We start from the raw sequence: 27696 nt of genomic DNA, 5'->3' as shown, positions 1-27696 counted from the left end.
CCGTGCCCGGGGCGGAGGGGCTATCGCGACAGGCCCGGGGCCGTGCCCGGGGCGGAGGGGCTATCGCGGCAGGCCCGGGGCCGTGCCCGGGGCGGAGGGGCTATCGCGACAGGCCCGGGGCCGTGCCCGGGGCGGAGGGGCTATCGCGGCAGGCCCGGGGCCTCCCGCCGCCGGGGGCGCCGCGCGGCGCGGGCTGAGGGCGGGAGGAGCCGCGGGCCCTCAGGGAGCGGCCGCGGCGGCGGCTCCTCCTCTCCAGCCATGGGTGAGCGGGGCTGCGGCGCCGGGAGCGGAGCGGGGCCGGGCCGGGCCGGGCGGGGGCCGCGGGGAGTGCGGGCCGGGCTCGGGCCGAGGCTGCGGGCGGGGAGCGTCCCCGGCGGGAGCCGGGCGCCGTGGGGCCCGCAGCGCGGGCGGTGCCCCGGGGCCGGGAGGGCTGCGCCGGGGAGAGGCCGGCGCTGCCGCAGGGACGGAGCCCGCAGCCCCCGGCCCGAGCGGCTGCGCTCGGCTGCTCGTCCGGCTCGGAGCGCTGTCGCCTCACGGGCCGAGGCTCGGCGCTCGGAGCCGGTGATGCTGGCCATGCTGTTCGCTGCTGTTGCCTGCGAACAGCCCTGTCGGGGGCTGCTGCTGCTTCGGGGAGGAGAGCCCTGCAGAGCTTGCTCTGCTCTCTGTAGTATCCCTTGTTCTGCTCTCTGTAGTACCCCTTGTTCTCCTCTCTGTAATGCCCCATACGGTACCCGAGCGGCAGCTGGGATTTAGGATTTCACACGCGACGTTAAATTCTAATCTTGATTTTAAATTAAAAAAAAATATGGTTCGCCATTTATTTTTTTTAAGAAGCGGGTGAAGAAAAACATGCAGGTAGATCCCAGTTTAAAACAGAGCCGAAATGTGTTTGGCCTCAAAAGAACAAGCGGGGGCTGATAATTAAACGGACAGCAGACACAGAAGTCTGTCCTGGGGAGGATCAGCTCCAGAAGTCAGAATGAGGTCACCTGGCAAAGGAATTTTCAGGATGCCTTTGGGGAGATAGGGTATGTAGCGTGGCAGAGCTACCCACCTGAAGTCTGCATTGGGCAAGGCGTTTCCTCCCCCAGCACTTGTGTTTGATACTGTCAGAAGCACAGCTAATGAAAAAGGCTGTGTGCAGAAAGGCTGCTGTCGCTGCCAGCCTCCACCTGCCCCGGGGATGCTGTGCTGGTGCTGCCCTGGTGGAGCGGGTCAGTCCCCAGCAGCTGAGCAGGAAGGAAGGAAGGGACAAAGCACTGAGCCGTGGCTGCTAACTCGGTACAGTTTTGCCAGAGCCCTGTCTCTCATTATCTTATTGTTTCTAGTGTTTCCTGGGGTTTTCTGTTGAAGTTCTGGGGAAACTATAAAAGCAGTTTTTAAGAATGTTGCAAGTACATAATCTCAGTCATTATTTTTCCTAGAAAGCAGAGATAGGTTATGTTTCGTGGTAGTTGGGTATTTAGCAGGCAACTAGGGAAACAGAATATTAGGAAGTAGTTTTCAGGGATTCTAATATCCAATCCCTAAATACCTGAAGTCTGCAGGAAATGAGACAAGTCATTTCACTGCTGTTGAGGAACTGAGAAAATGCCCATCTGTTGTGATGATTTGGGTCCTTTGTGCTTCCTGACGTGCAGACAGATACAGCCTTTATCAGATACCAATACTCAGATTTGCAAAGGAACAGGCTCACATTTTTTTTCCTCAGACACAGGTCTTTAGTTATTTTGACATCTGTGTCTCAATGTCTTAAAAAAAAGCTTGTTTTTTTCACGTCACTTGTTGGATTTAATTAAGCGGCAAATCATCAACTCCTGTGTTTCTTTCCAGGTTACTTTGATGATAGTGAATAAACAGGGGCTTGTTTTGTTTCTTAGAAAATAGGATCTGGCCTGAATGTTTGAATTGCTTCATTATAAATGAAAATAAGCGTAAGAATTTCCTGAGCACTCTGTTCTCAGTAGCAGGATTTCTAAGAACAGGAACTTTGTCAGACTAAGATGATTGTAAAAAGCTATGGATTTTTTACTGACGAGATTTAATCCTCAAATGTATTTTTGCAGTATGTACTTCGTAATGTTTATCAAAAACTTCAAGCTAAAGCAAAACCTTTAATTCTTAAGATTTTCTGTGTAGAAAATACTTTGTGGCTAGGTGAGAAACTGAATCTTCAGTGTGTAGTATTTTCCAGAAAATGCTCCTGGTTTAGTGGCAGTGACTCCGAACAGCCTGAGAAGGAAGTTTTTGTGTCACTGTGCAATTAAAGCTAGAGTGGAAAGTGATTACATATAAGAAGTGTGATGTCTGCTTCTGCAGGTAGGCTGTAATAGACCAGGTAAATCCATAAATTAACAGGAAGGCTGTTTAATACTGTGGGAGGAGCAGTGGTTGCAGCCATGCAGCAGAGGTGCTGTGTTAATCGCAGTGACTTGGCTGCTTCCGAGACCTGCTGGGACATCATGGTGCCTAAGAGCTGACATTCCCAGCCTGGGGTTTTCATTCACCCGTTGAAACACTAGGAATGTGTTTTGGATTGGATGCTTTTCTATGGCATGGTGGTTTATAGCACCTACTGAATTTGTTGAGTTTATAAGGTTAAGGTAAGTTTTCCTTCTGACAAGGTGGACGTGAAGCACTTTATTTCTTTGTGTCGCTCCTAAATCTTGAACCATAACATTTTTTTCTCTGTTGTCTTAGCTGTAAAGGACCCTACAGCTGTAGAAAGAGCAAATTTATTAAACATGGCTAAACTGAGTATCAAAGGACTCATTGAATCAGCCTTGAGCTTTGGGCGCACTCTGGATTCTGACTACCCACCTTTGCAGCAGTTCTTTGTTGTCATGGAGCACTGCCTGAAGCATGGCCTGAAAGGTGTGGAAATTGGTCTAGCTGCATTTTTCTCATCCCAAACATGCCATTTTTTCTTCCTTTCTTTCTGGAAGTAGATAAAAAAGGTGTAATGTTGCATAAAGAATTGGAAAAAAAAGTAAATGGTCACTTTTTATAATGAGTAGTTTAATTATTAATTCTTCACCACATATATTCCCACATTTACTAACTTGTCCTTTTGTACAGCATTTGCTGTAAGTGATCCAGGGTTTACCAACTGCATGTATGTATGTAGTGTATATTTTTTAGCTAGACATCCCTTTTATATTTATTTTTTTCTAGCATATCAATTTAAAATTCACAGCAAAGCAATTTGGAAGTTGGCTTTGGATACCGGTGAGCTGACCAGTGTCTCATTTAAGAGTTATCTGGAACTCTGGACTCAGCAGTTAACCCTTTCACACACCAGATATTATGAAGGAAGCTACTGCAGTGATTTAAATTAATTCAGTTACTTGATTTTTCTTTTCATAGTAAGAAAATCCTTTCTAAGTTACAATAAAACCATCTGGGGTCCTCTGGAACTTGTGGAGAAATTATATCCAGAAGCTGAGGAAATAGCAGCAAGTGTCAGAGATTTGCCCGGCCTTAAGTAAGTAGTTTTGTTAAAATGCAGCAGGAAAATAAAGAACCTGATTGAGAATCTGCAGGGGGCTCATGATTTCATTTGGCATTAATCAAGCCTTGGAACAGCTAGCACCTGATGTTGGGGGAGAGCACAGGTGAGTGGGAGGTGGATAAGAGTGCAAAAAGGAGCAGGTTGTGTTTCCGTCGCTCTGCAGTCTGGAGTTGCCGCAGACATTGGTGAGTGCAGTCTGCAACGGCTGTATCAAACCACCAGGTGACGTACCAAAGAGGAAAGAGTTAGGCAGCTTTTGAGATTCTTGCCTGCACAGTCCTACTCAGCTGTAAATTCATTCTCTTCCCATTCCGGTGCACTCTGCTTTTGTATTTAGCTTTATAGTTGGCCATCCATGAAGTTCCAAAAGGGCTTGGTTGCACTGACTGGTATAGTGCAGCGCAAGGGTTCTAATTTATAGCTTATCTAGAGCACACAGGCATGTAAATGATTATTTACTCTTGTGGCAGGCCAGAGGAAGTAATAACCTTTGCCAGGTGTGTTACTCTCTTGCTATCCTAACACAGCTTGTGAGGGGTTTTTCTTTTTCATTGATGTGCTTACCACTTGTAAGTATGCAAGCATTAGAAGGGGAAGGTCCAAAGGTCCAGGTGTAATTTGCTGGATATTAGTGTTTGCCAGTTACACAGGTCTTCATCTTTTTTTGGCATTGTCTTCCTAAGATAGTACTGAATTTGTACCCAATTAAAGGTAGGATTGAGTAAGGGTTGGGCAGAGCCAGAGAGTAGGATTGGGAAGGGAAGCTGCCGTGGTGGCTTGTGATGGGCATTTTCTTGCAATTCCCCTGAACTCTTAACAAACAAATTGCAGAAAGGAGTCTTAACTGTTGCAAACTGTTTACTTCAACAGAAAACAGGACTTTCAAGATTTTCAGGCTCTTGTGCAGTCTGTACTCCTATTTTTCCAGGGTCTGTTCCCAAGCTCAGCTGAGTAGTTGAAAATCTTTGTTGTCCCAAAGCTTGGAGTCAAAGCCTAAACATTATGGCTTTCCACATGGTGATGCTCAACTAGTAGTTTAAAATACCCCTTCAGAGACACCAATTGCTCCACCAGTAGACCGATAAGGTGTTAAAGAGCGTGATTTAATCAATATGTTGTTAATTTGGGGCTGTTTGTCCTCATGGCCTTTGTTTCAGGACTCCGCTGGGCCGTGCCCGGGCCTGGCTGCGCTTGGCGCTGATGCAGAAGAAAATGGCTGATTATCTTCGCTGTTTAATCATTCAGAGAGACCTCCTCAGGTAAACAACTCACTGGGTTTTGTTTACAATTTATTTTTAGAGGTTTAGTCTCCTGAAAAATAATCCTGCAATCCCCTGCTGTGCAGTATAAGCACTGGGGAGGAGGTGACTTCACCCCTACCATGTGTGTGGTTTCCACTGAGCTGCCATTGGAAGGAGGACTCTTGCTTGGAACTTTGCTTTCACAGTGCTAGCACTGGCACTGCTCTCTTCTGGTATAACTTCTCCTGTCCAGTGGAGTCATTAAAGCACAAATGAAAAAGAATGCTTATATTTGAGACTGACTTTGTGCCTAGATAACACTGGTATGTCAGGATGATGATGTTGGTGCTCAGCAGCTAAGGACTTTTCCAGTGAAAAGACAGTTTGTTACATAGATTCTAAAATTTTATTTTAAAAGTGTAAGGAGAAGAAAGTGCTGATATTCTCTTGTTCACTGAAGTATTTGTAGTGGTTTTGGTGCAAAACTATGACAATATTTTAAAAACCTTTTTAACATTTCAGCCCTTTATGTTTCTCTTTTATCCATTTGGTCTCTTCCTTGGATCCTTGAATTTCAAGCATATATTCACTAAATTCCATGCATTTTTTTCACAAAAGGTAATTCTCTTGCTATTCTTCCTTTGCATTGCTTGCAGTGTTTCTTAACAACTTAAGAGTTGTCTGAATCAGTGTGGCCAAGTGTCCATTTGTTGCAGTATCCTATTCAAAACTGGCTAATAGCAGGTGTAGGGAAGAGCCTTTTCTGGTTTTTTGTTTTTTTTTTTTTTTTTTTTTTTTTTTTTTTTTTTTTTGTTTTTTTTGTTTTTTTGTTTTCTTTTAAAGTCAAAGTAAATCTTGTCATCCTCCCCACGGCATACCAGCCATCTGGAGCCTAAGGCAGCATCCTTGTTTTTAATAGCCTCTGAGACAAACCACGCACTTTGAATTTTTAAATATTTATGAGGTAAAAGTATGGGCAGGGCCAGTTCATCTTTACAGATGCTGTAGTAAGGCTACAATAAGAGAAAATTCAGATGTGTATGTCACTTATGATTAATTTATTGGATGCATATAGAATGAATGTACCAGTAAGATGCAATTATCTCCTTCACACAGTGAGTTTTATGAGTATCACGCGCTCATGATGGAGGAGGAAGGAGCAGTGATTGTTGGGCTGTTAGTTGGGCTGAATGTGATCGATGCCAACCTGTGTGTGAAGGGAGAAGACCTGGATTCACAAGTAAGTGCATGCAGGTAAAGGAATGTGCATGCAATCCATGAGAGTTTTCTCTGCTTTTGTTTGTGGATTTTGTTACTTTGGAGTGGTGACTTGTTAGAAATCCTACCTGAGACTGTTCAGGCTGTGATGATCCAGCTCCTGGGTCTGTGGGGCTGTTGCCTTAACCTCACTATCAGCGGGGTGAGCTTTGAATGGAGATAATGGTCAGAGTGCAAGGGTCCAGTTTTGTGCTTTGCCCTCAAATGGGAGCAGCTGTAGCAAGGCAGAGTTCTTTCTGACTTGTGTGACCCATCCTTTTCTTCTGTGGGACAAGTATAGTTCCATGATCAGTGTACCCTGCTTCGTTTATTAATTGCTGTTCTGGAACATCACAGGAGTGATACAGGGACTTGAAACAAACACTCTCTTATGACCTCATAAGAGGGTGGCTACTTTGATTCTGCAAAGCAAGACTTGGAATTCTTCCTGCTTTGAATGGGCTTTGACTTTTAACCCTGATCTCTTCCAAGAAAATATTAACAGATTCTGCTTAAAGGCAGATGCACAGGTATTTGTAAATAAATGTAGACTGTGTTCAGCCCTGATTGGTTTTTTTCATCTTCTTTGTGGAAAAAAAATCATAGTAGCTTAAGTGGCTATTACTGTATTCGTATATTTGATGAAAAAACAGCTCCTCTGGGAAAGAGAAGTTACAGCTAATTGTGTGTGTGCTTTTGAATTCCATGGCTAACTTGTCCTCAGTTGTTTGTTCTAGTTACTGTGTAGTGCTAGTTTCAGGCACTGATCTTGTGTAAAAGAAGATATAACATCGACAGGCCTGTAATTACAGAAAACTTATCAACTTGCTCTTAGTATTGAGAATTAAATATGTGTATTATAGACCACAAAATCTAGCTACACCTCTGTTATCACTCGGTGGCCTTGCTGCATGAGAGAGAAAATTCAATTTGAGGAGGTAATAGTGGCAGCGGGGATTCTGGTTGCAGTGTGTCCCAATTTGACGTGTGTAAAATATCCAGAATAATTCTGTTTGTGAAGAGTAGTATAAAGAAGGCACCTTCTCAGAGAAGGTAGAAGCAGCAGGTTTTATTGAGCAGAAAGGCAAACTTCTGAACCTTGATGGAAGTCACAGCCAGGAGCATAGTTTTGGTATGTTGAAAAAATGCTACTCAGTGGTGAAATGTGTTTATGCAGCAGTAGTGAATTGAAATAAAGTAACTTTTATAGATAGAACATTTTACCTTATTTATTAGAGATGGTATTAAGCTTTAATCAGAAAGAAATGTTTTTAAAAAGTTTTTTGTGAAGAGACTTTTTAGAAAAGACATGGAAAGAACAAACAGGGTCCTGACAGGCGAGTACTTGTATAATCCAAGTACATATTAAACTTAGTAAAATTGTGTTTAAAGTGTTACAGTTCAGGTTTTTCAGCTTCTGGCTGGAACTGGATGAACCTTAAAAGTGCTGTAACTGAGGTTTTAGTGATTGCATAAATACAAGGCTGTAAATATCAGCAGCACTTCTTTGTATGATATGAAACTGTACCTTCGCTTTCCCCTAGGTTGGGGTGATCGATTTCTCTGTGTATTTGAAGAGTGATGATGACATTGGGGGTAAAGAAAGGTATGTCCTCACAAAATACCTCCTCTTTCCTATGTTAACAAATGATTTCTTGGCTGGGATCTATTCTTTTAGAAATAAGTCAGGTTCCCTAAAAATGAAATGTTCTGATCCTGTGTTATTAGTTAGCTGGAGGAATATTTGCAGTCTGAAGCAAACCTCAGCAGCCTCACCTCCTGCCTCCAAGCAGGGGAGGCTTGCCAGGTGGCATTGAAAAGGAACCTGCACACCTTTAAGCCCTCAGCTTGGGATTTAGTCAGAGTTTCAAAGAACCAGAGTTATGGCAGAGTAAATAAACATCCTTATCCTTCTCAGACTGTTATGTTTCATGTAGAGAAATTGTTTGCAGTGAAAGCATTGGATTTTTTTGTGTCTCACTGATATAATGTGTGTTGTTACCTTCATGAGTATGAGGTGAAGTTGCTTCCTTTCTTTTTGAAAACTCAGTTGAGATGGACATTTGCATATGGTAAACATGTATATTTTCAGTCCATAGTTTAGTACATAATTTTGTTAATTTTATTTTGTGCTTGCTTTAGAAATGTACAGATTGCTGCAATATTGGACCAAAAGAATTATGTTGAGGAACTAAACAGGCAACTGAAGTAAGTATTACTTTGAAGTATGGGTGTCAGGCCAGGCTAACAGGTAAATGCCTTTTGTACCACAGCTTTGTGAGAGAACTTCAGAGAAAAAGCTGCCAATTTTCCATGTTTAGACTGAAGATTTAGTGAAGTAGGAAAAGACACTCTCCTGGAGAGCTCAGTGTCAATTTTCATGCTTTTGGACAGTCAAAACCTTTATTCTTCAAAGAAACACAAAACCAACAGGCCAGAGTTGTAAGAGTCCTCGTGATTCGTAACATCACAGGAATCAAAAGCTTGGTCTGGATTCTATCTATGTTCCTTTTAACAGTTTGCCAAAAGTGGTTTTGAGTGTTCTGGTGAATCCATATGTTTTTATTTCTTTGCCTTGCAGAATATTTTAGTTTGTGGCTTTAATGGCTAGGACTGAAACTGAATAAGCTCACTGCTTGCTAGAAGCTACTTATATGTGATAGGCTGAGGTTCCTGTTGAAACAATTTTCAGGAAAGCAGCATTTTCCTCTTGCTTTGCTGGATGGAGCTAACCTAGTCCACCCCACTGTGTTTGTTACTATGCAAATAGAAGAACAGTGATTTAAATTCCCTGAAGAGTATTGTGCAAAAGTAAACAGTCTGAAGGGCTAAAAAACCCCAGCAAACCAAACCAAACAACAAAGCCAGAAAGAACTTCTGTAGAATCTGTAGCACAGCTGATCTAGATACTTTTTGAAATGTAATCATCTTTTTAAATTCTTAATGCTGATAATCTGGATCGTTGGTTACTCTAAGGCTCCTGTTGGAGCAAGGATATTCTGCTTTGAAATGGTGTCACTGAGCAGAAACCTTCAACAGCACAGAAAAGCTGAGCACATCAAATATGAGCAAAATGAAAGTCAAGGAGGAGAAAGGAGCTATCACAATTAAGAGCAGTGGTGTGTTCTTGTGCTCTGGTTTATGCCATAGAATTTCCTGTCAGATCAGTGATTCAGCAACTCTCCTATTTTATTTCAGTTCAGCTGTTTGTGTTTAGACATCCTAAAATGCATTCATCTCTTTGCCCTGCTGTTACTGATGAACTGGCATCTTCTGAGGACACCACAGAGAAATATGTGAAAAAGTAAATGGTGTTACAGAATAGGTTCTCTGTTTCCCTGTGTGTGAAGTGCAGCCTGAGAAAAGGTGCTTCCTGCAGAAACAGACAATCAGGTTATGGAAAAGGCCTGGATGTAGTTTGATACTATAAAAAGCAACAGAGTAATAAAAGGCAATAAAACTCTGGTGAGATTCCTAAATGAAGTCAAGAAGCATCAAGAAAGAGGACAAATCTCAAAAACTACAGAGAAACAAATGACTTTATAAAAGAAATGTATTTTGGAGAAAGAGAATCTGGAGAATGGTTTTGTTCTATAGGGGGAGCTCATTTCTCTTTCGGATGCAATATGGTTGTGAGGATAAAGGAAGGGGAGAGTGCACGGGAAGTTCTAGCCAAGCAGGAGTTTAAGTGACAGGGGTGACACTGGGGATTGGAAAGAAGCATATAAATGTTCAACAAAGGAGAGTGATTTTCTTATATTTAGGAAAACTTCCAATAATGGGAGCAGACCTCACAGCTCTTAACCTTTAATCACTGTACCTTGCATTAAAGCTTTTGAGCTTGGTTGAATCAGTTTTGATGTAATTCTGAATACTGTTGTTTCTTTTTCCATTTCAGTAGCACAGTTAGCAGTCTACATGCAAGAGTTGACTCACTGGAGAAATCAAACACTAAATTGATTGAAGAGGTACTTTTTTGTTTTAGTAATGTGTAGCATATTGCTTTCTCTGAAAGACTGGTTTTCTAAATATACTTACATTATTTTAAGCTATGGAACCTCTGTATAATATATTCAGATACCTTTATTTTGGCTTAAAGAGGGGCAGCAGCTGCAGGGATTTGAAGTCAGGTTGTCAGGTAGCCTCTAGCATCAGTACATCAATTCTGTAGAACATTGCAATTTCCAACTTTGGACAAAATGAGAAGAGAATCCTTTCTCAATGCCAGCTGTCAGTCTGATTTGTGCAGATGACTGGTCTAGAATTTCTGACACCAGTTGCTACAAAGAGACATAAAGTGGTTCACCAAGCAATTTCTGTTCCAGTTCTCAGCTTTAGCCAAAGGATTCTTTCTTGCTTGTTTACTGGATACTTATACTCAGCTTTCAGACATGTCTGGTTCTGGGTTTGTGTTTATAGCCTATATTTCTGGTTATATTTGATGCTTGACCAGTTTCCAATATTTTTAGCTTTGTAAGAGAGAGCGCACATTTTTTAGTTATTGAAGGGGAAAACTGAAAACTGTAAATTCAGCTGCTGAAGGAACAGCTAGCTCACTCTGGGAGTAATGTATCCAGGCAGAGTGAGAACATCTTTTCTGAGTGTTAATTCTCAGAGTAGTCTGGTTCCTTTACAAGCCTTCAGCCCAGCTGTCCACCTATTTTGACCCTTTGGTTTATAATTCTGACATTAAGCTGTATACTGTAGGGCCCAGTTATAATGTGTCATCTTTTGTAAATATGTTGTTCATATGGGGGAAGCTTTCTTATGTAAGCTGATCCAGATGATAGATTAAGATGCCCAAAAAAGTAAATGAAAACTGGATGAACTTGAAGCCAAGTGGAAAGAAAAAGTTGAGGACTAGGAAAGAGAATTGAGGGTCTTTAAATCATAATGTATCTTTAAGTCATAATGGAGCAATGAAAAGAAAGCATGTTCTTCACCAGACATGAAACAGTGAAGTATCCTGAACGTGCTGCTGCTGTGTAATGAAAGTGGCTCATTATTAAAACCAGGAGCTTCATGCTTTCTTTAAAAACAGCTAATCCTCTGTTCAGCAGTCAGGGAGTATAGAGCAGAGAATGTCTTGGTCTTGCATTCATCAGAACATTTTTCCTTTATTTCTACTCTCAAAAGTGGTCACAGTGCTTTTCTTCTTTTTTGTTCCTTTTCAGTTAGCAATAGCAAAAAACAATATAATTAAGCTTCAGGAAGAAAACCATCAATTAAGGAGTGAAAATACTCTGATTTTAATGAAAACACAGCATCATCTAGAGGTATGTTAGTTTTACCACTTTTAATATTGTAACATAACGTGGTTATTTTTTATTCAAAAGTTTGTACATCTCAACTTCAAGTAAGCTTAACTTGTCCAAATCTGAAACAACTTTTATGAGGGAAAGGGCTTACTAAATCTGCGGAGCTTTCTAAATGGCATAAGTAAATTTAAATTGTAGGACCCTGGATTGTTTTACAACCATATGCATGGGTAGTGTATTCAAGTGACACCAAAGGAGGACAGTACTGCAGTATAGATGTCTTGCTGGTTTTACTCAGTTGTCATTATCAAGCCAATGGCCACAGAGCAGAAACAGCTCTTTCCACGTTTTTCCTGTGCTTGGAGGATGTGTTTGTAAGGCTTTCTTCTTATTCCCCACACGTGTTAAATTGTCACAGCACAAGTTACAGTTGAGAGGGCCACGATGCACAGAGTATCACCATACAATCTCAGAAGGCTGCAAGCATCCGCCCTTCTTGTTCTTTGGCCCGCCCTTTTATACCCTGGTGTTCATGCAGTGCACCCGTGTGCCCTCTGTTCCCTGTGTGGTTGCTCAGCACACCTGGGCACTCCAGGGCTCGTTGCTGTCAATGCTGCTGCGGGCTTTTCACAGCTGGATCCACTGGGGATGAGGCTCGGCCGCAGCCCCGCTCCCAGTTGCCTCCAGCTGTGTGCCTACATTAAGTTTATTCCATTAAGCTGCAGAACTTACGAAGAAGAAAGGCAGAACCTCTGTGTCTTTGCAGGCAGCCAAGGTGGACGTGGAGGCAGAGCTGCAGACGTACAAGCACTCGAGGCAGGGCTTGGATGAGATGTACACCGAGGCGCGCAGGCAGCTCCGGGAGGAGGCACAGCTGCGGCAGGTGAGTGCTCCTGGCACTGCCCCCTGCACAGCGCTCACTGTGTGAGCACTGCTGCTTCTCCTGGGTTTAGCTGCTGCCTTTCATAGACTTCTGTGGCCTTTTCTCTAACTGCCTGTAACAAAAAGGGAGTTTTTACAGAACATCAATATTTCTGTAGCAATGTTGCTGAAGAACAGTAACAAAACAAGCACATTTTTATTGGATAAATTTTTAGGTAAGCTTCTAGCAATACTGTATGCTCTCTATCTATGCTAAATCTTTCCTGTGAAAATACGAATACTTCCGTTCTATTTTTGTAATTAATACTTAGGCAACTCTGTACAACACTGGCAGGGTAATTTCTTATCATGCGAGTCGTCTTCTCCCAGCATTAAAAAACCCCATTGCCCAGTTAGTATATGTGTGTCACATTTATGGATAATTTGCAAAGGTAAAGAGGGGCAGAATTTCTGAAGTGGTAGAATAGGTTGTGCTGCAGCTCTGTTAGAGTTTCAAACCAGAAATAAATAATCCCATAATTATTTAAATCCTTTGTGTTGCACTGTGTTGTGTTTTATAGGAGATGGAGAATGAGCTAGTGGTTCAAGTTAGCATGAAACATGAGATAGAGCTTGCCATGAAGCTGCTGGAGAAGGATATCCATGAGAAGCAGGACACCCTCATTGGCCTGCGGCAGCAGCTTGATGAAGTTAAAGCAATTAACGTGGAAATGTACCAAAAGCTGCAGGTAAAGGGACAGTCTGCTGTTAAACTGCTGAAAGGAGCACAGAGAGAGAAGTGCATTATTACCATTCTGGTCAGCTGGATGCTGCTGTTCCCTGGAGTTTCGGTTTCCTTGTTCTTCCTAGGTCAGCTTGGCATTTTGGAACATTTCCTATGTAAACATGGTTTCATACAAAGGAGTTTTTAAGGCAGTCACTTACTGGCTTTAGGGAAGAGAAGAGCATGAGGATAAGATCATGGCCTAATAATATCCTATGTGAAATAGAGAGAGTAATAGTGTACTGTAACAAGGACATTTTTTGGCCTGCATTGTATTAAAAAACCAGAAGAATGTAGGCACGTAATGAGGAGTTGAAGAGAAGCCCCGACCTTCCAAAGTAGAGAAAGGAAGACAAGAATATGTTAATTGGAAAAAGATAATTACGATTTCAGGTTTATTTTTAAATCTGTTAACAAATTAAGAAAATATCTTAACAATGAAATACGGGTTTTTTTTTGAGAATATGGATCTCAGGGACCCCAAATGCAGTTAACAAATTAATAAATACCAGCGAATTATTTATGTAAAACATGAATTTGATTTAGGGAATAAATAATGAAAACCAGCACAAGAACCCAGTCAAATCTGTGGCAGAATGAGGGGAAAAAAAATCAGATACTGCGGAGAGATAATTGAAGTAATGGACAAGGGATTCTACTTTTAACATCTGCAAATGTGAAGAAACTGGACCAGAGGATGAGAAATATAAATAGAGCTGGAGAGAAAAGTAAGGGATTGTTCTCCAGTGTTAGGATCTGGAGGAGGTTGATTTGTAGGAGAACCTTGGTGATTTTCTGGACTAAGCTCTTTCTCTTCACTGGTAAGGTTCTAATGGGCTACTTGGTCAGTGAATTTAAGTTGAATTCTAAAGTGATTAACTAAGGAAGGAAACCAAAGGGGAACATTTATACTTACTAAATATTAAATAACCTCTACACTTGCAAAGTATAAAACTACAAATTTTCTAGGCATAAGATTTTACAGACTCTCCTCAAGGGTTTTTAGAAGGCAATCCTTAAAGAGAATCAAAACTTGAAGCTGTTCTTACCATTTGCCCCTTTAGATACTGAAGAAAAAGCCCCCACAAGGTAATGGTGTAATTATACCAATTTCAGTTTTAACCTCTTTTGTAACACAGGTTTCTGAAGATGCTATGAAAGAAAAGAATGAAATAATTAGTCGATTAGAGGATAAGACCAATCAAATTAATGCAACTATGAAACAACTAGAACAAAGGTACAGCCCCATCTTTGTTTCTCTTTATTCACAACTCCACTCCTTTACATCTTACTGCATTCCCACAGTTGCCATTGATGTAATTTTCAACTAGAACATTTAAACCAAACCTTCCTGGAGCTTCTAATTAGTGCTTTGCTGTTGGACTGGTTTTTTTTCTGTTTGACAAACACACTCACTTTAAATACAAACTTAATCTTTCAGTTTTCTTCCTCTGCCATCTTTCTTCTGGTCCTAGGTTTTTATGCTGATATCAAAAGTCATTCTTTCAGTTGTTTCAAAATTCTGATTCTTTATTGCCTGCTTTTTTTCCCCACTTGAATGAAATGCAGTAGAAACGGAAGCATTAATCTCGCTTATACTTAAGCATATGCTTAATATAAACATTAATGCCTTCAAAGATCACAGGTTGTTCGCTGAAGCTGTTATAATTGTTGTCCATTGCTTTGGAAGTGCCGTTATTTTCAATGACTTAATGAGTTTTCACACTGAAAGGTTGAAAAGTGAAAGACTAAAATTCCAGAATATAAATTTCCATTATGGTTAGACTGCATGTACTACATAACACTAAGATGTGATTCACATGTTTTAATTTAGTGGCCTTATATGCAACATTGATCTTTCTAATTGTAAAATATAACATATCCATAAGCCCTGTCATGTTGGTGTTTGACATGTCTTTTTTTTCATTTAAATCTGATTATGAAAAACATGCTTATGTATTTAAAAAATTAGTGACATGAATATTCTTTTATTGACATCCTTTTTTCCTCTTTTTTCTTTTTCTTTTTATCCTTTTATCCCAATTTTTGTTTTTACTGTTTCGCTACCTTCATCTGTCTTTGATTTTTGTCCACTGCATTCATGAAGTGACAAAGATCTGTTAACTCAAACTAGGACTATTGCAATGTCATTCGTCAAATGTGCCAGCAATGAGGCTCAGCACCAGTATAAACTTGTCAAGGATATATCATTCTGAGGGCTCCTCCAGATCTCTTGTGTTGAAATAATTGCTGATAAAATAGGACTTCAGAATTATCCAATTCAAACTTGAAAGTGGTATTAGAAATCCTGCACTGTCACTGATCGTAGCTGGGTTCTGTTTTGTTTTCTGAAAGAACATCACCTCCGATCTCACTTTACCCCTCCTAAAAAAAAAAAAAGTAAATTACTGCACTATTATTAAGCAAATGTAAGCTAGTTTTCTAATGCTATTGAATCACTTCTTTGTCAAATTTTATTTTAAGAGGTTAGATATCTTGGATATCTTTACTTTGACTGTACATTTTTATGATACTTGTTTCTAATTAGTGATTTTTCCGGTTCTTTGGTACTAAGAGATTTAAAAAGTAGCCCTTCTGGCTAAAACTTCCCCTCTCCCCTGCTTATTCCTTTCACTTTTAGGCTGTATTTATCCCAAAAGCACGCTCTCTGTTGGGTTCTGTGGTAGCAGTGTTTTCTTGAGCAGTGGCAGGAGCTGGAGGGAGAGGGATGGCTGTAAGAAAAGAGGGTGGTGCCAGCATCTGCGCTGTGTGTGTGCAGGGGAGGGATGCCAGCCTCTGGGCAGCCAACAGCCAAAGTTCCACCTCCCTGATGTCCTGGGCTAAAACGTCCTCGTGGAGTGCAAATGTGTTTGGAGCCTGATTCCTGAGGGTCTCCAGGCAGAGACAGAGTGCTGCAGCAAATTCTCAAGCTGGGAGCTGGGGCTCCTGCCTAGCACAGCTGCCCCGGGAGGTGGAGCAGTGAGTAGGATTAAGTTGGGACCCAGATCCTGAACCCGCCTAACCCGTTTGTCAGCTGAGGATCTGCCTGGCTGTGTCTGCACTGAGATCAGCACCTGTGGTTCTGCCCAAACCCTTTTCCCTCCCTCCACCCATCATTAGGCAGCCTTTACAGCTCCCGTTCCTGCTGTGAGCTGCTGCTTGCCTGCACTGCAGGAAGAAGAGTTCAGATGCTGACTGCCCTTAATTACACTCCCTGATGTTTGCTCTGAAGTCTGTAGTGGATGATGACTGGGAAAATGATCTTAGAGTTTTGCAGCAGAAGGGGATGTGTTTGAAAAAAAAAGTGGGGACAGGATGCAGTAATACAGAAAGGATTTCTACTGCATGGTTATGTACTAGCTTATTCCTTGGAATAGCTTGTATGCACTAGCTTATTCCTTGGTTTGGAGGCAGAAAGAGCCTTTAACACGAGCTGGCTACTAAAAAATATCTATCTTCCATCTTCAAAGAAAATCCAAAGCAGAAATACTGAACAGAGCAACAGGAAGACCATGGCAGAAATGGGAGCCTTCTCTACCCGACTGTCATCTGTGCAAACAAGTGTCTGCCACAGAATCATCTGAATGCCAAATCCAGCTGCAAACTGCAGCCAGCTCAGCATCTGCCTGAATCTCAGCAGTGCAGCCAGCCCAGGTGCTGGGCTGGGGATGATGCTGCAGCTTTTGGGTAGCCAGCTAGCTCCCTTTCTGCCTTGCTCTCCCTCTGCAGCTGATTTTGTGATTTAGGGAAGGGTTTAACGTGCTTTTGGTGTTGGTGTCTTGTGTAGCTTCAGTCAGCTTCTGCACTGGGGAGGGACCTGCTTGTTCCCAATATTCTCCTTCCCATGGCTTGGCCTCTGTGCACGGCCATTGCAGATGTGACTGGGAGCATTCTTCAGGCCCCTAGGGTAGTTGAGTGAGATAGTGCACTCTTGATGAGGTGTTTTAATTCCAGCCTTGTTCACTTGTTTACCAGCAGCTTTTGGAAACTCCCTCTGGTGCAACTTCATCAGCAGAAGCACAAATGCAGACATTTTGCTGACACATCTTCTTTTTAGCTGACACTGGGAGCTGGGAGTTACTCTGTGCTCAGGGAGCTGCTGGGAGGTGAGAAGTCAACCATCTCACTGATTTCTCCCACCACTTACCTGAGAGGCCCTTGAGACAGTTTTACAGAGCACAGAGCAGCAGGTGGGGACATTCCCTGTGATTTTACAGGCTCCTGTATTCTCCAGACTATTCTCAGTGTAACCATGCTATAGCACAAGTCCCCTTTTAGTACATTTACTTTTGTTACAGTACACCCACCACAGAGGTACCACAGTGAGCTAATGCATTCTAAGGGGAGTGTCAGCTGAACAAACCTGGAGCTCAGAAAGAACAGATTAAATCAAATAACAATCCCTCATTTCTTGATTAATCATTTGGATTTGTCTATAGTACGGAGCTATTTTCACCAGTGTAAGAATGCATTATTTTTAATACAGACTATTTAAATTCATGATGATGTAGCTGGGGTAGTTCTGTAAATGTAGTGGGACCTGTCAGGGTGTATTTTGTTGTATTAGGCTAGTCAAGTCTTTTGCTGTCTGATTGCAGTGCTCTGTATGCAACCTTATGCCTCAATTGTTTCGAGCTACTTTTGCACAGAACATGCTCTGCCCTGTCTAAATGGGTGATTAGTGCAAGCCAAGTACTTTTACAGAATATACTTGGAAGGAAAAAAGCTTCAGAAATAACACATGAACGTATGCTAAAGGAAAAAGAAAAGCTTCCATTCTAAAACATGTATCGTGCTTTGGCACCTGTTACTCATGAGCATAAAATAAAACAACTATTACTTACAGTGATTACTCTCTTACTGTATGCAAACCCAGGAGCTAAGTTCTCTAGGCATTGTATGGATTTCTCGTTTGAGTTTGTGAGTTTCCCCCAAACTTTGTTTTTATTTAGAAATGTTTCTATTTCCCCATTTTTCTTTTATTTGTCTTCTTCACCCTCTACACCCTAGTTCTAGCTTCAGTTTTACCCAAAGTTGATTTGAATTACACCAGATTGCAGCAAGCAGAGAAGGCCCAAATGGAGGCTGAGGCCGAGGATGAGAAACTTAAACAGGAATATGTGAATAAATCTGAAAGCCTGCAGAACGAATTCTCCCAGAAGGAGAAACAGCTGTGAGTATTTTTTTCCTGTTTGGAAAAATGCATGGCAGTAAACATTCTACATTGCAATATGTCCTCTGTCCTAGAACAGACTGCTTGTTGTTATGGTTTTGAACAGAATGTAAATACTAAAGATCTTTGTGTCAGGTACTGGCAAGGCAGAAGAAAATATGTCATTCCAAGGAAGCCAAGCTGGCTTTGGGTGCCTCTAAAATGACATACAGCTTGAAAGGAAGGGGAAAAACTGGCATTATTTCTTGGCTAAAAGTGTCAACTTAGTTCAGGAGGAAATTATCCTAAGTGGGGGAAAATATGTCGTGGAGTAGTGGTAAAGCACACTTTGAACAAAACCCACGAGTATGGAGTAGTATAAACTTAACCAGAAATGGCACAACAATAGTTTGATTGATCCAGCTTAAGGATGAGGTAGAAGTGGTTTAACTACCACTGCACAGAAAATAAAAAGTGAAAATCCAGTGGAGTCAGAAAAGTTAAAAGCCGATTTAAAAGGCAACCCTCTGTCTTTCTCCTGTTACATCCTTCAATACTAATTTAAATCAGTACATAATGTTAGACGCTCCCTCTGAGGAGAAGTACTTTCTCTCTTTGGGAAGATAAAACATCAGTTATTTAAGTAAATCTTTGGCACAAAGATTGGGGCTTAAAAATTAATGATTTCCAATGCGGTTATTAGCCCTCCCTTGCCTCTCTCAGAACTCTGCATTTCAGTCCACTTGTTCAACTGTCATGACAAATGTTCACTTTACTACCACAGTCACCTCTGCAGATTTGGGCAAAAGAACAGTTCAGACCCCAGCCTTAGAATTCTGCAATTCTGAAACCTCCAGGTCATGTTCACTTCTTTTCCAGCCAGATGCTGAGGTAGTGTCCCAAAATGTAAGTCTTTCCTTTAAAAGTGGGTCTGGTTTTAAAACAGGAAAATTAATGGGGATGTAGGTTTCCCATCAAAAGACCTTGCATGAATACTCTCAGATTTTTTTCCCCCTCTTTTCCTGAGTTGACACAGTTTAAATCTAGAAGGTTGGGCAGTGTGCTTCTGCCCCCATAACATTTTAAACACCAAGTCTTTAATGAAACCAATAGTAAAATTCTAGCTAGAATGGGTCTTCTATCAGAGTAGCCCTAATTCCTTTAGCTGAAGTTCAGTTAAACCAATAGAACCTATATCCCTGTTTATGCTGAACCTCAGCTGTGTTGAAAGCTCAATAGAAATAGTAATTTAAAGTCCTTCCTCCTTTATTTTCAGTTCTGTTCAAAATGCCATAAACCTTAGTCTAAAATAGAAGATTCACATCAAAGGATGTAAAATTAAATAACTTTTATGGTACCAGAGTTACCTGCAATGATTGTCTGCATCACCAATGACACAGTGGCTGGTTGGTTTGGTTTATTTTAGAAAGAAGCTGTATAAAGTTAAGGGGCTTTGTCTTGTGCATGTTTTAAAAATACTTCAGAATTTTGTGGTTAGTCTTCTCTTACTCATTTCTTTCAAAGATCATCTCTTCAAAATTATGCTATATTCCTGGTCCTTTAAATAAACTTACTTTGAAAGCATTTTTGAAGTGACAGTGCTTTGTTTATTACACTGATACCTAAAATATAATTATATTGACGCATTATTTCTGTTTTAGAAAACATGTAAGTTAATGGTTTGTTATGGTAGAAGTCTATTGCACCCAGAAGTAAACTCGGTTTTGTTTTCATAAGTGATACTGTTGTGCACAGTGATTTTTGTTTTGTTTTCCCTGTTCTAGGCTTCAGCTGGAAACAGATTTGAAGATAGAAAAGGAGTGGCGGCAAACCCTGGAGGATGATCTTCAGAAGGAAAAGGAAACTGCATCTCATCTGAGAACAGAGACCCAAGAAATAGTTACCCTCAAGAAAGTAAATTCTGCAGCAAATTTTGACTAGTAATTCAGAAATTAACTGCAATGTTGTTTATGGACTTAGACATGGTCTTTTAAAGAATTTTTGCAAATATATGGGAAAGATTACATTAATGTGTTCTCACAAATAGAATGAGGGAAAAATGGGCTTTTTCCTCCCCATTTAGTCCACAGATCAGAGCTCAGTGCTTTGGATAAGGAGAAATGAAATCCTTGTTTTCCCTTCTCAGTCGTGTTGGGGGCTCTGTCCTCACTGTAGGCTGGACCTGTGGCGCTCTGTGCTCCTGGGCTCTCCAGTCAATCAGGTTTGTTTTCCAGGTTTTATCTCCAGTCAGTCAGGTTTATTTTCTCCCTGGAGTACAGAAGCAGAAATGTTTCTTCATCTCTTGGGGTCTAAGAGAGTTTAATCCTGAGCAGTTGCTGTTCAGGCTGGATTTGGAGGGAGTGTGAGGGATCACTCATGCACTTGGCTTTCTCAGCAAGATCAGCTTCAGTGGGAGCAGCTTTCTAGGCAACAGGGCAAGCACAATTTGAGAATAATTCGGTTTCATTTTACTTTGTTTGTCTTGTTTTAAGGAGTTTCTTAAACTTCAGGAGAAGAACAAACAACTGAAAAGCATATGTGAGGACCAAGAAGCTGCTCTGCAAGAACTGGCATCCAAGCTGAGCGAGTAATTTTATTATTCATGATGACTTATACATATTATTTTTGTCATATACACTTGAATGAAGGAAAATAGTGGGACAGTGGTAATGCATATTAGAGAGTATATGACAATCAATATTAGTATTATTTTGATAACTAACCAGTTATGAGACGTCAATGTGTCTAGTTACGTTGGGCCTGTTAATTTTTATTTTTGGCTGGTGGGGTGGCTGTGAGCTCCTGGGTAGTGACAGTGCTGTGAACGGGAAATCCTGGTTAGAAGGGCATTAGGCTTCGTTCTGCAGGAGAACAGTTGCCTGGTTTGCCAGTTGTGACATTCCCAGAGGAGCCCCAAGGAGAAGGTAACAGCTCTGGCTGCAGCAGGGCAGTGCTGCTCTTTGTGAGCCCCAGCCAGACACCAAGCCCCACACAGCTGCTCACTCACTTCCCCACCACTGGGATCAGGGAGAGAGCTGGAAAAGCAGAAGCTGGAAAACTCATTAAGGGTTGAGATAAAGGCAGTTTTCTAGAGAAAAGCCACACATGCAAGCAAAGCAAAACAAGCAATTAATTCACAGCTTCCTGTGGTTGGGCAGGTGTTCAACCACCCCAGGAGAGCAGGGGCCCACCACGTGCAATGGTGCCTTGAGAAGGCAAAACTCCATCACTCCAAATGTCCTCCTTTCCCCCACTTTATATACTGAGCATGGTGCCTTTGGTCTGGAATATCCTTTGGGATATTCATTTTATTCTCTGTCCTGGCTGTGTCCCCTCACTTCCCATCACCTCCAGGCTCTTCCCCAGCCTGGCCCTGCGGGGAGCAGCAAAGGCCTTGGCTCTGTGTGCAACAAAAGCAACATCTCTGTGTTATCAACCTGTGCTCAGCAACAACAGCAACATCTCTGTGTTATCAACCTGTGCTCAGCAACAACAGCAACATCTCTGTGTTATCAACCTGTGCTCTGCAACAACAGCAACATCTCTGTGTTATCAACCTGTGCTCAGCAACAACAGCAACATCTCTGTGTTATCAACCTGTGCTCTGCCACAACAGCAACATCTCTGTGTTATCAACCTGTGCTCTGCCACAACAGCAACATCTGTGTGTTATCAACCTGTGCTCTGCAACAACAGCAACATCTCTGTGTTGTCAGCCTGTGCTCAGCCACAACAGCAACATCTCTGTGTTATCAACCTGTGCTCTGCAACAACAGCAACATCTCTGTGTTATCAACCTGTGCTCAGCAACAACAGCAACATCTCTGTGTTATCAACCTGTGCTCTGCAACAACAGCAACATCTCTGTGTTATCAGCCTGTGCTCAGCAACAACAGCAACATCTCTGTGTTATCAACCTGTGCTCTGCAGCAACAGCAACATCTCTGTGTTATCAACCTGTGCTCTGACACAACAGCAACATCTCTGTGTTATCAACCTGTGCTCAGCCACAACAGCAACATCTCTGTGTTATCAACCTGTGCTCTGCAACAACAGCAACATCTCTGTGTTATCAGCCTGTGCTCAGCAACAACAGCAACATCTCTGTGTTATCAACCTGTGCTCAGCAACAACAGCAACATCTCTGTGTTATCAACCTGTGCTCAGCCACAACAGCAACATCTCTGTGTTATCAACCTGTGCTCAGCCACAACAGCAACATCTCTGTGTTATCAGCCTGTGCTCAGCAACATCTCTGTGTTATCAGCCTGTGCTCAGCACACAGCCAGAGCACGGCCCCTGCAGCCCCTGGGAGGGAGGTGAACCCCACCCCAGGCAGAAGCAGCGCAGCTGCCCAGTCTCAGAGGATGGAAGGGGACACCTGGCAGTCAGCACCCTCCTTACTGTTACGTGGTGTTGAAGTTTATCTGATGAGCTCTGTCTTCTCAGTAGCTTGCTGTGATTTAAGTGGCCTTTGGTGCCATGTAGAATAACTCTGTGTGTCTCCTGTGACCCAGTTCTCAGTGGGTTGGCACTGGATGGCTGTGGGTGGGCTGCTTCCTCCAAAATGACAGTGTGGTCTTGTACTCTTGTTCAGACGACTTGGCTTAAAATTTAAGTACCTAAACCAGCTTTTAAAGTTGTTAGAGCATAACTGACCATGTAGAAGTTTGAAGTAGCATTATCTTATTCTTTAGATCAAAGCTGAAAATAGAAGATATAAAAGAAGCGAACAAGGCATTGCAGGTCAGTAGTATTTTGAGAAAATAAACTTTTTTTAAACTGTTATTTTTGAAATCTTTTGTAAGCATGTGAAGACTTCTCTCCAACAGCAGCTACACCAGAAAGAGTGTATGATTTCACTGTATGATTTTCTCCAGTGGGAGAGAGCCACAGACTCCCTGTAACCTCCTGGAAAAAATCCATTTGCTTTTGATTTTCCCTGTTTGATGCACTGCTGTGCATTTTGGCCCTTTTCTTGGAGTGGTACACACCCTTCTATCATGTACAGAGTGTATCTGGGACAGAATGTGAAGCCAGCTGAGCTTAAACTGCATAGTACTTCTGGGTGATCAAGAAATATTTGATCATCCTAGGAAATAAGTGAACTTGTAGCACCAAAGCTGGTTTGGGACTTTATCTTAAAGACAGCAGGGAGCACTTGAGAGCAGAGACTTTGCACACGTTTGATCATCTGCTGTGCCACCTGGCACATTACTGCAGTCCAGGTAAAAGTGGCTGGAATGGTTGAGCAGACTTAAGTGGTTTAAACAGAAGGAAATTGATAATTTTTGACACTGTCCTGGTTTTTTTTTTTTTTGCTTCTCTGCATCTTGAGGACTGTTCCCATGTGCTGAGCAGGGACGTTGGCTTCATTTGGAGGCTTGCATGCCTTCCTGCTCTCCCAGCTGAGCCACTGCCCAGCTTCAGCACCTCAGGCATGTTCTCTCTGCACCTCTGCTCTTGTCCCCCGAGGTTTTGCAGTGTTTTGGAGCAGTCCTGTGCTGCTCTGGAGTGTCTTTGTGACATTACACTGGTCCCAGGGCACTGAGCATTCAGGCAGTGAATGTTCTGCTCTTGATTTGTCTTGTCCCCTGGACCCCAAAGTTTAACTTCATCAGATACCTATAATTATGATAATTTTTTTCTCCAGGGCCAGGTTTGGTTGAAGGACAAAGAAGCCACTCATTGCAAGCTGTGTGAAAAGGAATTTTCGCTTTCAAAAAGGAAGGTAAAACTTTAACAAGATTTCTCCCAATGTGTTTACAAGTATTATGTAATTATTATTACAAGTATGATGTAAATAATAATTATCTTTTAGGTGTGGCATGAAATGTCAATGATCAGGTAAATGCAGAGTTATTTTTGAGATATTTTTCTAGTTCTTTGGTACATAAAATGCAGCTGGGCCCTAATTTCAAAAGAAACAGTGTCATGGTGAAATTCCACAAAGCAACTTGGTTAAAAATTATTTAACTACTCTGTGGAATTGTTATCTCAAACTCCTATCAGCTCTGGCACTGTTAGAATTTGACATGTGTAGAAGTTTTTTTGTGGCAGTTTTTATATACTAGAGTAAGAAAATATGAGTTTATTGTCATTTTAAAGTAAAATGTGACATTAATTTCCATGCTTTATTAACGTGTGCAGGAAACCTTTACCTTTTTATGTTAAATCTCAATTAGCTACCTGACAGAGGCATCCACTGTTTCAGATATCATTGCTCATGCTGTGTTTTTCTGTAGCAGAATACATTCCTAATCCAGAGTTTGAATGAAATCTTGAGTGCATATATATATATATATGTGTGTGTGTGTGCATATATATATATATATATCATGTGTCTGTCTGTGGTGTAATCCTAGACAAGCATATTTTGTGTAGGATTGCATCATAGTTTGGGATGTAGATCAATTCTCTTTTGCAGACTGACTCCAAGAAGGAGTCAGGAATTATGTTTTGGATTGCTGTGTGTGTGTTGTTTGTTGGTACCGAATTACCAAGTACATTTCCATTGTAAATTTAAATTTTTAATGTTCTGCCCATGATTTAGCATCACTGTAGGAACTGTGGGGAGATCTTCTGCAATGCCTGTTCTGACAATGAGCTGCCTCTGCCCTCTTCACCAAAGCCTGTCCGGGTCTGTGATTCCTGCCATGCAATACTTATTCAGAGGTGCTCTTCTAATGTGCCATAAGATATTTATTAATTCTGCTGTTTAGCTCATCCTGTACAAACCACCACAACCAACTAAAGAATGTGCAACAGTATGTCTAGACTTCCAGGTAAGCAGTGTAGAGTTGCAGTTTCAAGGTACTATGGACGAGTTACTTCTCTGCTTCCTCTTGAAACAAATGAAGACAACAGATGGACCCAAATGCAGAAAATGCACATCTAAAGAGAAAAAACCCAGATGGGTATGTTGGTCTACCAAGCGGCTCAGCAGCTTTTTTGGGAGGAAGCAGGGCAGTTTATACAGGAGACTCAGTGTTAACGTGTCTTGGATGAATATTTTAGTTGTTAAGATGATCTGGAGAAAGGTGATACTCTTACAGGCTGATATGCCACAAGTCCAACCTAATTCCGTGCCTGTGATAGGCTGTTGTGAAGCAAAACCATGCAGTAGCTGGTTTTAAATTGTACTGGAAAAAAAGATGGCAATTAATGCAGTGGTGTGAGAAGTTGTTGCCAAATACCGTGTGTTCGTTTACTTCCCTTCATTAGCAGGATTTGGCACATCCCAGAACATTGCCCTGGCAGCTGTTCTGTGCAGTCCAGGGTAAGGGGAGCTGTGCTCAGCCAGGGAACAGTGCCTCAGGGTGCTTGCTGAAGGAAGGTGTGCTGTGCTGAATGACTTTTTCACATGAGCTATTAATTTGATATATCTGTGTTTCCACTGAAAGAGAACTGTTCAGCACAGACCTCTTCTCTGACATTGTCTGTAACCTTGAACAAGTCTCTGCATCGTTTTCATGCAAGTCATGCTCTCAAGCTTGTACGTGTAGTCACTGCATAGCTCTAGAAACCACCTAGAGAGATTGGGATTAAATACTGGGGATCACAACCTTTCTGTGCTGGCCAGGGAGGTTCTTCCTTATTTTGTCACCATCTTTCTCAAACCTTCAGAGCTGGTTCCTAAACTTTGTTTTTTTGCAGAGCACTTTTGAGCTTTTCTGAGTCTACCCACTCTTGTCACTGGTGATAACTGGAACGTAAGATCCTTGTTCTTTCCGTAGGCAAATAGAAATAATATCCTTTGGTGAACTGCCCTCACTTCCAGCTCACCGCACTGCACCCTCTTCCCTTCAGCCACTCCTGGCCTGGGCTCCAGCCCTGGACCCTCCACACTCCAGGGTTACCAGCCCTGCGGTTCCTTCAGCCGTGGGCTTGGAGTAGCACTGCTGGCAGCAAAAGGGAGGCTGCAAACAGGGCTGTTAGCTGTCCTTGCACTTTGTTTAGCTTGGCTTTGTCTCTGAGGATCTAGCGAATATCCTAAAAGCTAACACAGCTATTCTTTCTAACACCTCAGTGTAGTTGCTCATGTAGCTTTTGTAAAGAAAAATGTTTTTAAAATTACCTGATGTAACTTTTTGTAAAATACCACACAAATACTTGTAAATCTGTAAATAACTTTTGGAAAAAAAATAAATTTAAGTTATCTGAGAATAATGTCACTTAATTGAAATTTGTAATTTAGAGTATTTTACTTTATTATGTTCAAGTTGCTTAGAAAGCCTTTGCCTGTGCTGGGGAGTGGGGTACCCTGCCAGACACAATCAGGTGCTGCTCATGTGCTTCCTGAGAGTGTTTCCAGGTGGGCATGGAGGCAGCAGGGTTTCATGCAGGATAAAGCTAATCTGTATTGCTTTAATAAATAACTTGGCAAAAGGGATGCAACTAAACAGAAATAATTTAAAATAGGCAATCTTTTAAAACAAGAATATAGTGCATTTCCATAATGTGCAATGAATTAATTTGTTACTTTACTGCCATCTTTCCCTCCCCTCTGTGCTGTCCTATTTGCATAGGAAAAGTGTGTAATATTCAGATTGCTGTTACTGACTGCAGTTAAGACTTCTGCCATGAACAAAATGAATGCTGGTGTTCCGTGTGGTTTCATTTCCCTTGGTATCAAACTACATGCCTGGCCTGCTTTTAAGGTTTTTGGACACCGCTATGACTAATGCCATATTTCTGTCTTTCTGTAAAACCCCGCTCTTGATTCTGAATCCTTTTCACTCAGAGAAGAGCACAGGAAGAGCTGTGGGGTACCCACAAGAACCTGGAGCGCTCAGGCAGGATCAGAGCAGCATTTTATTCCTCTTGGGAAATGAAGCCACTTCTGCCTTGCTGCTCTGGGGGCGTTAGCCAGCCCCCAGCGTCGAGCCCTTGTTCCTCGTGCTCGTCCCCGCGCAGGGCTCGGGGGGCTGAGCCCCGGCCCGGCAGGGTCAGTGCCCGTCTTTGCTCCGGGAGCCAAGGCAGGAGCCGGGGCTGCGGTACCCGGCCCTGAAAGCGCCCCGGCCCCTCGGAGCGGGCACGGCTCTGCTCACGGCTCAGGAGCGGTTCCTCTGCCGCTCCGCTGCTGCTGAGGAGCTCAGGGCTCGGGGCTGAGCGCTGCTCTCGCCGGGCTGAAGGGACAGCACGGGGCCTCCTGTCCTGCAGAGCAGCTGCGCTGGCCGGGGCTGAAGAGCTCAAAGCACAGCCCCAGCCCGCTCTCCAAAGGCCAGGCCCGGGCAGGTGTCAGCTCCTTCTCCCAAGATGGAGCCCCAGCTGTTCCCGCCCGGGTGAGGAGGCGCTGCAGGACTTCGCTCTCTGCCGTGCCCGTGCCAACAGGCTTCCTGCAAGTGCACCTTTCCCCCTCACTCCAAAGTACTTCTGCAGTTAAATTGACTCTGGTGCTACCACTGCTACTTGGGAGACACCTCAGCTTTGCTGGCAACAGACCAAGAGCCCCCTAGTTCTGCAGAGCAACAATGGTTCAAATGGTTAAGAACTCATTTTCCCTCCCCTTCCTAGCCAACACTGCTCCAGTGCTTGGAACGCTTCCTGTGCCAGTTACCCTCTTCAGCTCTTCCAGTCCCTTTGACACCCAGACACATTATCTGGTGAAATAAACTCCATTCTCCTCTCTC

At 42.4% G+C, this 27696-nt stretch overlaps 1 protein-coding gene and 1 long non-coding RNA gene across 4 annotated transcripts; one reads left to right on the top strand and one right to left on the bottom strand.

Annotated features, from left to right (window-relative positions):
- The first annotated feature begins 142 nt into the window (after positions 1 to 142).
- RUFY2 (RUN and FYVE domain containing 2) lies at positions 143 to 26249 on the top strand. 3 transcript variants are annotated; one of them, XM_068196860.1, is made up of 18 exons: positions 143 to 262; positions 2701 to 2874; positions 3367 to 3484; positions 4669 to 4770; positions 5869 to 5992; positions 7554 to 7615; positions 8152 to 8217; positions 9911 to 9977; positions 11184 to 11285; positions 12034 to 12150; positions 12710 to 12877; positions 14052 to 14149; positions 17966 to 18085; positions 19849 to 19978; positions 20557 to 20651; positions 22762 to 22810; positions 23718 to 23795; positions 24618 to 26249. In XM_068196860.1, exons 1-18 carry the CDS (start codon positions 259 to 261, stop codon positions 24759 to 24761), a joined length of 1818 nt encoding a protein of 605 aa, XP_068052961.1. In that variant the 5' UTR covers positions 143 to 258; the 3' UTR covers positions 24762 to 26249. The 3 variants fall into 3 exon arrangements, with proteins under 3 accessions (XP_068052961.1, XP_068052960.1, XP_068052962.1); XM_068196859.1 differs by having other exon boundaries at positions 9908 to 9977; XM_068196861.1 differs by lacking the exons at positions 17966 to 18085; positions 19849 to 19978; positions 20557 to 20651; ... (1 more) ...; positions 23718 to 23795; positions 24618 to 26249 and adding an exon at positions 15020 to 15317 and having other exon boundaries at positions 9908 to 9977.
- On the bottom strand, positions 2573 to 6232 carry LOC137477712 (uncharacterized). Its single transcript, XR_011001151.1, has 2 exons — positions 6099 to 6232; positions 2573 to 2938 (listed from the first exon to the last, which is right to left on the bottom strand). It is a non-coding gene; the product is annotated as an uncharacterized lncRNA (long non-coding RNA).
- Positions 26250 to 27696: the final 1447 nt, after the last annotated feature.

This window comes from Anomalospiza imberbis, chromosome 8, assembly GCF_031753505.1.
Source record: "Anomalospiza imberbis isolate Cuckoo-Finch-1a 21T00152 chromosome 8, ASM3175350v1, whole genome shotgun sequence".
NCBI classification, from domain to species: Eukaryota; Metazoa; Chordata; class Aves; order Passeriformes; family Viduidae; genus Anomalospiza; species Anomalospiza imberbis.
The sequence above is the reverse complement of the archived record's forward strand: the minus strand, read 5'-3'. Positions and strand labels throughout refer to the sequence as shown.